The sequence below is a fragment of the Lineus longissimus genome, chromosome 9 (genome assembly GCF_910592395.1).
Source record: "Lineus longissimus chromosome 9, tnLinLong1.2, whole genome shotgun sequence".
Lineage (NCBI taxonomy): Eukaryota > Metazoa > Nemertea > Pilidiophora > Heteronemertea > Lineidae > Lineus > Lineus longissimus.
Genome location: NC_088316.1, coordinates 17,971,653 through 17,984,167, shown reverse-complemented (window position 1 = coordinate 17,984,167; position 12,515 = coordinate 17,971,653). Strand labels below are relative to the sequence as shown.

The 12,515-nt window shown below is 43.0% G+C and overlaps 1 protein-coding gene across 2 annotated transcripts; it reads right to left on the bottom strand.

Annotated features, from left to right (window-relative positions):
- Positions 1-853: 853 nt before the first annotated feature.
- LOC135493730 (glycine receptor subunit alpha-2-like) lies at positions 854-11,791 on the bottom strand. Of its 2 annotated transcripts, none has more exons than XM_064781266.1 (10): positions 11,516-11,791; positions 9,054-9,204; positions 7,551-7,618; positions 6,330-6,397; positions 5,796-6,022; positions 5,452-5,534; positions 3,696-3,830; positions 2,582-2,796; positions 2,080-2,244; positions 854-1,579 (listed from the first exon to the last, which is right to left on the bottom strand). In XM_064781266.1, the coding sequence occupies exons 2-10, from the start codon at positions 9,176-9,178 to the stop codon at positions 1,412-1,414; spliced, it is 1,254 nt and encodes a 417-aa protein (XP_064637336.1). In that variant the 5' UTR covers positions 9,179-9,204; positions 11,516-11,791; the 3' UTR covers positions 854-1,411. The 2 variants fall into 2 exon arrangements, with proteins under 2 accessions (XP_064637336.1, XP_064637334.1); XM_064781264.1 differs by lacking the exon at positions 854-1,579 and adding an exon at positions 1,603-1,899.
- Positions 11,792-12,515: the final 724 nt, after the last annotated feature.

The window sequence follows — 12,515 nt, the reverse complement described above, 5'->3', positions numbered from 1 at the left end:
ATGATACATACATTATTATGACTGTAAGTGTTATTCAAGTGTTATAACAGTACGGTTGCGACGGCGTTCCGCGCAAGAAAACGTAAAAGATAGTGAACATTGATTGAATTAGAAGAAAAAGCCAGCTCTTACGTTTATCTGATACACCTGATTCAAAATGACATTTATAAACATGAGAAAAAAGTGGTCGATTATAATATTCAAGGTCACTACATCATACATGTATATATGTTATGCGCTATCAGTGGATCTGCGCCATCGAGCGATCAGCGATGCGCTTTCCGCCCCTCGAGCACATCCCGCATGCAGACCCACGCATATGGTAGGCGGGAGGGGACATAAATCAGAATATATCGGCCGATTAATTACTTGCGCCGCAAAGGCATCCCGCGAATGATGCGCCGCAACAATGCCCCGCTAAAAACACGCCGCAAAAGAATGCGCCGTAAAAATCTCGCCGCGTGACCCAATTTAAACCAATCAGGAGCCAAGGACGGTTTGAATTTTGCGGCAGAGGTATTTTCGCGGGAAGAGTCTTCTGCACGATTTGCGGGGGACTTATGCAAATTTCGACACTTCAGCGGCGCACTTCTATAACCAATCAGAGACATCATAACTTCGTAAACCCGCCGCCAATAAGTTGGAAAGTAACGATGTCTCTGATTGGTTAAAGAAGTGCGCCGCTAAAGCGTCGAAATTTGCATAAGTCCCTCGCGCAAAATTCAAACCGTCCTTGGCTCCTGATTGGTTTAAATTGGGTCACGCGGCGAGATTTTTACGGCGCATTCTTTTGTGGCGTGTTTTTAGCGGGGCATTGTTGTGGCGCATCATTCGCGGGAGGCCTTTCCTCCCGCCTACCATACACGCACGGCCCTCATCACGCACTCCTGTCCAATCCCAGTATCCATCATACAATACAACCCATCGATAGATCGCGCTGAGCCATCGACCGATGCTTGCACAAACGACAGATCCATAGATGGCGCTGCGCGATCAATCGCTAGCGCAAATCGGTCGATAGCGCCTAACATATAGGCAGTTCGTCCAAACATCAGAAAATTGTTCATGAAAATCACCAATTATTATTGTGTAAATACATGTACGCACATTTACTAGGCATTTTAACAATGCCGTTTCATAATTGATATACCATTGCGAGCATGATAACAGCTGATAGGCCTATGTTCCTTGTAGATAGTTGAGGAAAGGGAGAAAGGGGCAAAAGCAAAACGTGGGAAATGGTGAACGCGCTCATTTCAAAGTGGCCAATTCACCACTCGGTACTTGAAACCACAACTGTAGAGCAGGTGGAGGCTGGCATGGGTTGGCGCAAGACAGCTTGGTGATATGTGTATTGGGCAAATGCCTGTTAATTTCCCGCATTATTCACTTAAATCAGAGTAGACTCCGCTTAGATCAAATCAAATACCAAAACTATCCAATACACGAGATTGAAAGCAATAAACATGCTGGGAAAACAATATCTAGCAACTTTGTCGACCATTCGGGCCATGTTGCGGCTATTTGGATCCAGATGGTTTGATGTTCCGTACGTATAGTCGTCCAAAAGTTTCTTAAACTGGAAGATAAAAGTATCAGAAATTTAAGAGCAGTAGTGCTTTCAATGCGTTTTTGATGGAAGTTATCCACATTTATTTTTTTAACGGCAGAGTAGATAGCGCAACGTAGGTCTAAACGTTAAGGTCAAGTCATCGGCCGGGGTCAAGGCCAATTCAGCAGCACTGTCAAATACAATGCAACGAATAGCCCAAATGTCACTGGGAAGATTTTTCGGCACATTTTGTCTAATCTGCGCGCGTGATTCCCAGACTGGTTTGTTTCCCCCTCTCCCTGGCCGTGTGTGGAGGTGTATGTGTATTCTTCCATCAATTTCTGGAACTAAACAAAAAAATGAAACGGCTCATGGCCAGAAGGATACATAGAGAAAATGCCCATTTATCATATTTGTGATTTTTTTTCGTGGTGTCTATTTGACATCAAATCGCGGGTCTGTGATCAACTAGTCTAAGATCAACTTTTAGTGGCATAAATTACCAAAAACACTTCAGAACTACTCACTGCGTCAGGAGGGAGGTCCCTGTTGGTTGTTTTTCGCATCTTGACACTCATCCTTCGTATCTCTACCCTTGCCATGGTATTCACAATAGCAAACTCGACCATTGCGCAGAAGACAAAAACCACGCAAATGGCCATCCAGGCATCTATGGCTTTAATGTAAGAAACCTAAAAACAAATTGCAAAGGAAAACAATTTACCTCGGAAAACAGAGCTCACCAGAAGTACAGCGCCATGTACAATTAGCACTGGTATATGACACAGGCAAAAGTGTACATCCAAGGGATCTCATATGACGCGGATGTATTACCGTTAATTATATTGTCATTTCTCAGCTTCCAGACAACGCGCGTCAATAGCGGAGGCTACGGATTACCGCTGGAAGTTCAGTATGGGACTTTAATCCTCAACGTTCCATCCATTTGCCATCCATGGATCTCAATCATGGCGGAGGACCGGTATCAATTTGTTTTTAATCTTCGACTTAGAAGTTTAAAACAATCACCTGAGGCAGAGTCATCCACAAACCGATGCTCTGTGTAGTCATGGTGAGGACTGTTAGCACACCCAAGGAGATTCTGGCCGGGACTGCATCAATGTTGATCCAGAACGACACCCACGAAACGCAGACGATGAGCAGACTGGGAAGATACGTCTGTACAACGTAGTATCCGTACTTTCTCTCGAGATAGAAGCTGGCTTTTAGGCACGTGAAGTTTCCTGCAACGAGACATTTCGAAATCAATTTAGACGGACATCCATCCTGTCGCATCGTCCAATCAGAAGCACCAAATTGTGAAGACTTCCTGCCGTTAGTCCAATCAAAAACGTTATATTCTGCATCACCGCTGCTAGAACGGGAACGAACCAATCACAAGGTGTTTTTCAGGGCGAATTATTGTTTGTAGATATTTTGTGCGATGTCACCGTGACCATGTTTGTTGAACGTGTGAACGGACTAATGAACTCCAACTTAGTAAGAAAACTACAAATGATTCTCGTCAGTAAATACGTAAACAGAACAATTTGTACTGATCATCATTCACTACAAGTAGCTTTTGTCAGCGGACAGTGTGAACAGCACTCCCAAAGATCTCAAGGGGTTTTACAGTAACAAATATCCTACACTCACATTTGTGAAGTTGTGACAGTTTTAGGAGCGAAGCATGCTTCTCTATTACTCCAATGGGATTAGGGTCAGCCTTCTGACAGATGGAAAAACGAACTGCATATTTGGCTATGACAGGAGACTGTGGGGACATTCATATACAGTGGTTGTTCAATAAATCAAAGGAACCTAGCTTGCAGTCATTGGGGTAGAAAAGCACTTATCTCTGAATTTTCACCAGTTATGTATTCTCCTTTTTATTGACAGTACTGTATCTTTCTTTCTTTCTCACGTGTAATATATTCTCATTTTTATTGACAGAACAGTATCTCTAACTTTCTCACCAGTGATGTCTTCTCCTTAACTTTTTATTGACAGAACAGTTTCTGTACCTTCCTACCAGTAATGGATTTTCCTTTTTATTGGCAGAACAGTATCTCTCTTATACCTTTCACACCAGTAATGTTTTCTCCTTTTTATTGGCAGAACTACATCTCTCTAACATTCTTACCAGTAATGTATTCGCCTTTACACTCGCTCTGTTTGTGGTCGACTAAAGTAAACTGAGGAAGTTCCATCCCAGTCTGCATCTGGAGTGGAGTGTCATTACGCCACCGGAAGATCATTTCGTCCGTCGTGTAACCATCTGGCAAGGGGTAAAAACAAAAATATGTCTGGTGTGCCTAAATACGGCATGCAACGATTTTTGAAAATCAATACATGTACATGTATATAATCTTAGAGTAAAGCTGGTTACTCTAAGATCTTATAATTCAGTGGCGACAGTGGTTTTTTGATATATATCTCCAGTACACTTGTCTAGTCTTCAACACACGCAAACCTCTCATCAACGAACATGAAAATGGATTATAAAGTGGTAGATAATCTTATATTTTTCTTCAATGAACGTATTAACTGATCCCCAGAGAGCCAATGATGGTTCAGTATACAAAATTGCTCATAAAACATATCGATTTTTTTCAAATTAGAACGACGCACACAAAAACTAAATTTATCTCTATGACAAGTAAGCAGAAACAGAACTGAGGCACACAAGGATGATACATGACAGTGTTAGCAATATCTGCCAGATTTCTTAACGGTTCTGAGTTCAACTTTTCTACAGGGTGGCTATCGAGCGTGATTACTCACGCCTGTTTTTCTGACGGGAACACAAAACAGTTCTCTGGCTTGACCACACACATCTGTCGGTCTAACGGGAACACGTGCAGTTCTCTGGCTTGACCACACACATCTGTCGGTCTAACGGGAACACGTGCAGCTCTCTGGCTTGACCACACACATCTGTCGGTCTAACGGGAACACGTGCAGCTCTCTGGCTTGACCACACACATCTGTCGGTCTAACGGGAACACATGCAGTTCTCTGGCTTGACCAATCATATCTGTCGGTCTAACGGGAACACGTGCAGTTCTCTGGCTTGACCAATCACATCTGTCGGTCTAACGGGAACACGTGCAGTTCTCTGGCTTGACCACACACATCTGTCGGTCTAACGGGAACACGTGCAGTTCTCTGGCTTGACCACACACATCTGTCGTTCTAACGGGAACACGTGCAGTTCTCTGGCTTGACCACACACATCTGTCGGTCTATCGGGAACACGTGCAGCTCTCTGGCTTGACCACACACATCTGTCGGTCTAACGGGAACACGTGCAGTTCTCTGGCTTGACCACACACATCTGTCGGTCTAACGGGAACACGTGCAGTTCTCTGGCTTGACCACACACATCTGTCGGTCTAACGGGAACACGTGCAGTTCTCTGGCTTGACCACACACATCTGTCGGTCTAACGGGAACACGTGCAGTTCTCTGGCTTGATCCCACACATCTGTCGGTCTATCGGGAACACGTGCAGTTCTCTGGCTTGATCCCACACATCTGTCGGTCAAACGGGAACACGTGCAGTTCTCTGGCTTGACCACACACATCTGTCGGTCTAACGGGATCACGTGCAGTTCTCTGGCTTGATCACACACATCTGTCGGTCTAACGGGATCACCTACAGTTCTCTAGCTTGACCACGCATATCTGTTTGTCTAACGAAAAAACCCAGCTCTCTAGCGTGCGTGACAGTACACAGGTGTCTAATGTGAACACCTACATCTCTCGCAACCTGACCACGCACACCTGTTTGTCTGAGAGGAACACTCACGGTTCGCTATATAGCTTGACCGTCTAACGAAAAAACCCAGCTCTCTGGCAGGCGTGACAGTACACAGGTGTCTAAAGTGAACACTTACAGCTTTCCAGCTTGACCGCGCACACCTGTTTGTCTAATGGGAACTTCTGCAGGTTCATTGGACATGTCAGTCGCAGTGAGATTCTGGAACGACGAAAAAGAGAAAACTACCATTCGTGTGTCTTTCTTGCGGCCGACACAATGACTTTATTTGCCAGTTGAAAATCGACGGAAAAATTAAAAAGGAAAACGTGTTATCAGCTTCCTTCATTCCTGGATTGCAGTACTGCTGTAAACACCTCTTACAAACTCCACCATGCGTTACCAAAAGTAGATATTTCTTGAACAGTTTTGCGTTTTCGAAGAAATTTCGTGAAAACAGTGCAGGATGGTGCCCTTTGTTACCTTTGGCTATATAGCACCGTACCATCACTGTGGATCCTCATTAACCTATTAGGAATGGTAAGGGAATGGAAGGATGCTGCTTTCTCGTTTTGGAAGAACAAATCTGGCACCCACATCCTCAGTATTAGACGACTGTCCAAGGTTATATAGCTCATGTTATACATGTGGTCAAATCGTAGTCTGGAGTCCTTCCAAGTCTGGCGAATATAGACCTGGATGGCGTAGTCCTGCATGGAATTAAAGGGAACACTGAGCCTGCTTCAAAACAGTAAAGGACGTTGTTTTCTCACAATTCACCCGGGCAACCATGCAGTCGCAAACTTCCAAAGCGGAAGTGACCGGAAGTCGCCCCAAAAACAGCCTTGTGATTACCTCAGTCATTTCTGAAGTGTGCAGATAGCAGTCTGACCGGAAATCTCCTAAAATTCTGCTTTTACAAAATCCTCGATACATGTACATGTACATCTTTTGTTTGGATTCTTCCATATAAATTTCAGGCTAAAGCAATCTATTTTTTGTCGAAACAAAGCTTACCATGCTTTCTACTATGACGGAGTCGAAGCTATTGATGAAAAGGTCGCATGTCACTACGGTAGGACTGTCTGGAAAAAAGCATTGTAAAGGACCTCAAATGTTGTTGTTCACCGTGTACAACTGAACGACGCTGCTATCTTTGAGCAACCAGCCTAACAATACCTAAAGAATAAACATGTATACACAGCGCATCTGCACTGGTGAGATTGTATGTTATTCCCACCAATATAAGAGATCTCCAAATGATGTTAATTAGTGCCAGTCACAGCAGCAGCGCATATCATCTCTATCACACTGTGTTCACTAAAGCCAGACCAATAAGTCATCTCGTGAGGGTTTCGAACCAGTTTTAGCCTAAAATAGGGACGTATGCCTATAACAATCGGATTTTTCAGCTTGCCGGCGAACATGTAGAAGTGGAAAATGTCACCATGTCTGACCCTACTGTAGCCTTATAGATTTATGGTGATGGTTAGAGGCAATGACTGTCAAGACATGTACACTGTACCTCTGAGATTAAAAGCGCATAAAAAATCCTCGGTTCCCCTGGTATTCTATCCTATAGGTCAATGACATTTGAAACTTCTACAGCTGTTTGGAAACATAAGCGCATGTCCGGGAATGAAGAGACCTTGGTCTTCGTTAATTTCAATAATCTTGATAATTCCTTTGGTTGTCGTTTATGTGACACACTAAAGAAAGCTTCGCAGAGTTTTGCCGCACGGGGATCTGTGGGTTTGAACTTCCATTACTTCAGAGGTGAGGTTTTTGTCCATTTGGTTGGGTGAAATAGTCATTGGGGGAAAAGAAGGAATATTAATGTACGCACTTTGCATTCGAACAAACTCTTTAAGTTAGTGATGACACACAGGAGACAACACAGACGGTAGAAGACAGGCCAGCATTGAATAATTAAGCAATCCTTGCCGCTCAGTTAATTGATGGGCTATTTGCTAACTCTGGTTAGCAAATTAAAGGAGTACGCCGTTTTTACTGGTGTTTCATGAAAATAGATATGCAGTACGCAATGGCGTAGTTGTTGTTATGCATGCACATTTGCTGGAACTCGGTATCAATCGAATTAATTTTGTCTATCTGTCTACATACTCCGGACGCAGTGGATCGGCCTCGTCCTGTCGCCCGGTACATAGAGGAAGTCTTCTAAATATTTGCTAGGTTTTCACCTCAGTTGTAACTCTTGTTTCGATGAAGTACACCCACCTTCACTGTCCATTGGTCTATGCGCTATTAGGGAGTCTCCGAGCTTGCCGAGCATGTGGTGATAAGACCTGTAAGGAGAACACGATTCGTTAAGTTATCAGTGTCGATCAGTATTGGCTAGCTTGACGAATTAGCCGGAGAGCGCTAGATTTTTGGCGATTTTCCAAGCCTTGCCATCCATCATGAGTGGCGCAATTATCACGGAATGTCTAAAATAAGAAAGCAGCAAATCTATTTCGACAATATGATTAAAAAATGTTGAAACCTGTAATGAAACCTTTCAGCATATAGAATTCATATCAGCTGCATGGTATAATAATTGCAATGCACACACGAATAACACTAAATTTTGATTTGCGATGAAAAATACTTTGCAATGTTTGTTACTGCAAATTGACGGTGTAATAAGTCTTTATTTAATAGCCATTATTCTGATAAAAAACTACATATTAATTATGAAACATTGCACATAAATGGGCCCAGTTATGCTATCAACGAACTAAGAAAGATTGATCATACAACAGTTTTTGACGAAACATTATGAATTCAAAAGAATAACTCCCGTCGAATTATCATGGATGTGGAGCAATAAAACCTATGGAGGTCGGAACGTGTGTTCTTCTGTTAGTGTTATAGCATCCCAAGGGAAGAATGATGTTAACACATAAATATTCGTAATTACTTGATTGCCAGTCGAAAAGAAACAAACAGGATTTTTCATCATCAGCAATCCGAAAATATGGGTATATGTCCAACTGTTTTCTGCGGAAATCCAAATATTGAGCGGAGGGCGGTCTTATTAGGGAAATTTCGCAAGTCCCCCGAAACGCTAACGCGAACGCCTATCTCATTGATTGACCACCTGATAACGAGGTCGAACAATGTGATAGGCGTTTACGTGGACGTTTCGGGGGCTTTGCGAAAACTCCCTATTATTGTAACCACGCGCATTACGCAGTTACCACGTGCCACATATACAAAAGCAACAAAAAGCGCTGTACCACATAAGAAGTTTCCTTCCCAATATCTTTGCTGCCAACTCAACGATTCTTTATAGCCATGATTCAGAACACGATTCATGTAACACTTGATAGAGACACATTGCTCCGACGGCACGTGACAGGTCCCCGCTATGCGATTTTCTTGATGACGGTCAATCTTACTTTGCTGCCATACAATACAGTGTTTTTTTGTAGCAGAAATTGCAAATCATCCACTCAAATTTCGTTATCATATTACTTACAGGGATGGCTCATGGTAACGGTTATAAAGTCCAAATATTTTTTTCACTAGTTTTTTTTCTGCTCAAAATGAAGAAACATAATCAGACCTAAAATTTTTTGGCTTTGAAAATTGTTCAGAATTTTGACACATTGCGAAAGCTATTCAAACGAACAACACCGACCTGTATGTTCGCGACATTTTAATTGTTAGCCTGTGGTTCTGATATATCGTGGTTAGATGAGAAATAATACAGACACTGTATAGACCAAACGCACTCACCTTCGGTCAGCCTCTGATTTGTATAGTTTCGGGGCATGGCTTGTAGCGAAAGGAACAAACCAAATGCATATGACAGCTAGCAGGAGCCATGGACAGAATGACGCACCAAGGTTGGTACAACCCATCTCGTTGTCTTCAGGTGCATTTAACCCTAGAAGACAGATAGAGATCAGGAGTGAATTAGCGGAACTGCGGGCATCTTATTCTTAACGGCTCAATATAGCATGCAGCACGCTATATATACGTATGGAGATGCAGTAGTGAACAATGGCAAGTTTTCCACACAAAATAAGAACCTTGTCGCGACATATATATCTGACATACAGCAGATGTATACATTCGCCCTCTAGCCCATGAAATTGGACTCCCGATGCAGTCTCTTTCGGATTGGAACTCCGAAGCACAGGACGAGGCCGTTGTGTAATTGAAATAGGCTCCGACCTCTCTTGTTGAGGGATGGGCTTTTTGATCGATCACTGAGTCCTCATACAAAAGGGAAATCAAGATGCGACCCTCAGAGAAGATCGCCAACATTGGCTCTATATATTGTGATGACTGATGAAGACAGTAGTTCTCAGGAGTGATGCCAAATATTGATTCAGAGTCACTGATGAATGTTACTCTAGAATCCAGATGGGGCGTTTTAAAATCCTGCGAGGAACAGACAGATTAGCCTGACAGATTAAACTCCGGTCGGGGGGTGGGGGGGGGGGGGGGGGGTACGAAAGAACCAGTTCGGAATTGCTGGTATCTCTGATGTGTGATCAGCGTTACATGTCTGCGGCTATACTATTAACTCGAATTAAGAACATCGGTAATAATCCACCGAAATCGGCTCCATCATGCAATAAACCGTTCGATATTGGATTCTTAACTCGTGTAATGGGATTTCCGGCTACACACGGTTATTTCCCACAAATCAAGAAGTTTATCGACGTCAAAGCAATCCAATACACGCTTAGCTATGAAGCTATAAGGTTACAATGACACTCTGTAATTCATGTTGATTTGTTTTGCAATCACTCTAGCGAATGCAACGCAATAATTTCCGAAGAATGAATAATGTTCTTCGTGAATAGAATGATTGGGGCAAAGTCGATAGAATCTGCGAATGTTCTTTTTATTCAGAAAACGTCAAAACAAATGATGTTGTATGGGAACAAATGAAGTTGCAGGAACAAATGAAGTTGCAGGAAAGCAGGAACAGAGGACGTTGTAGCGACAAACGAAGTCGCAGGCAAAAAGGAAATTGAACGAATGACGGTGTTTATATCGCAGACAAAGGTTGGAGAAATATCACTCACCGATTCACTACGAGAAAGATCTTATATCTTCCCAAAGAAATGTCGGTTTGTTTTATGTTCCGGCCTTCCGGAGAGCAATAGCGTGATAACGGGAATCACTATAATAGCCGTGGTAGATGAATATACATTTTATAGGATATCGTCTGCTTTGCTTGCAGGTTGCTTAATGACAACAGACATCAGCGCTATGGTGCCACCAGAGCAAATTCGCCATACGTTCAGACATTTGAAAATTGAACTCGAATATACGCACTGAATATAAATTTCAACAATGCCGTAAACTGTTGACAGATATATGATTACTTTCACCAAGTTCCAGCAAATTTGCATGCAAGATTACTGCCCTATATTGTGTACATGTAGTATTTTCCTTAGCCACCAGTAACACGAAAGGTGAAGATAGTATTAAGACATGCTATGGTGCTCAGCAACCCGAATTTTATTCTTCAAATTAATGAATCAAAGTTTTTCCACAAAAACCTTTGAAATCCTTATCCCACGGACCTGTGCATGAGGTCGTGATTACATTGCAAGTCGAAGGCCGCCGCTCCCGGCCTGATTATTTCCCCCAACATCACACTTCAAATTAAGATGTCCTAAAAGCATCTTCACAATATTCATGACGAAGCGTTCATGCACTTAGTTGATTGGGCGATGTCACTAACATGCCTTTTCGATCAATATTTTTCATACATTCAATTCCAACACTGATCGATGGTCCCACTTCGTACTGACATTCTGAGATTTGGGATGATCATGGTCCCTTCTATATCCCGCGGGGAGAACCCAGGATTGTATTTCTGGATGAACTGGCGGCGAACCGGCGTGGCTTTCAAGGAAATAAAATTCCTGGTTCTTCACCTCTTTTGGATGAGACTAAAAACCGAGGTTCCTTGTGTCTGGTGTATATGCCAAGCCAAAAACATGAGAAAAAAAACATGAGTAGTTTGCACTGGATTCTACATCTGGCCATTGACGGAGTCCCTGGACCAATAAACCCAATTGTCGTCGAACCGTATAGTTGCACTCAAAATTCTCATCACGCCATGGAGGAGGAATTATTAATCTCTTGACAATAACACCGCCAAGTGCAGAGCAAACGCTGAAGAAAAAGAAAAGGATTTGGTGGACCCTAAGTTAAATCTCCAACGGTCTTACCTCTTGATTTTGTTTCCTTAACTTCAATGAAACGTTATTCCCTATCGACGGACACAATCAGAATTTACAACTTTCTTATTCCCAATAGATTATAGCCATCAACGACAGAATCATCAATGCACAGAATGGGTGACAACAAACGGGTGCCGACTCTTAACCACTGCGATACGCAAAGAATCTCATGGATATAGCGCACCCGATCTTTAGCAACCTGTGAGTTTAGGGCTGCACATTATCGACTGAGGCGGGGTATATATTCGAAAACCCTGGATGGAGCAACACTGGATTGGTCATGGGTGTGACCCATTGTTCTCCACCGCCTGGATTATTCAACACTTTGCTACAAATAGTTATCACCTCATCCAATCAGTGCACCGACAGGCAAAATTTCTTCCCGGAATTTCTACAACAATGTTTGACAGCACCATGTCGATTTGAAGAGGAACTCAAGTTGATATCTTCCGAAAATCCATCCTTAGGAAATCAGGGGTCGAAATAGGCTATGAAATGTTTTCGCTTAAATTCAGCACCCCGCGGTTCCAAGAAGCACATTTCTACTTTCGAGGTTTCGAAATAGCAACCTGGGGTTCTAAGAACTACCATATAGCACCTCCCCAGAATCATTTCATAATCATCTGAAAGTGTATAAAGCGCAGCGTCAGTGCTTTGAGCACCTGGATTATAGGGGAATGCAATCACTAGTGCATAAACTTAGCACACTGTCAGTTTTTCCAGGGAATATTTGACAACAAATCACTCTCTGGTGTCACCCGAAGCAATTTTAGCCTCTGCTATTTCACCTTTATTTGCTTTCTTCTTTGCGTTCCTGCATGGTGGTCATGGAGATGATATGATGTGCAGTTGTACGGCGCCCCGCCAACGAGCAATTGTTGCTGGCCAGACCTGCGAGGAACCCGCTCGTTTGTGGGGGGTCATCGCTGGTGGCAGTGACCTGCTAGTAAAGAATTCCGGCCGTTTCAACCGCAGATGATCGCGGAGA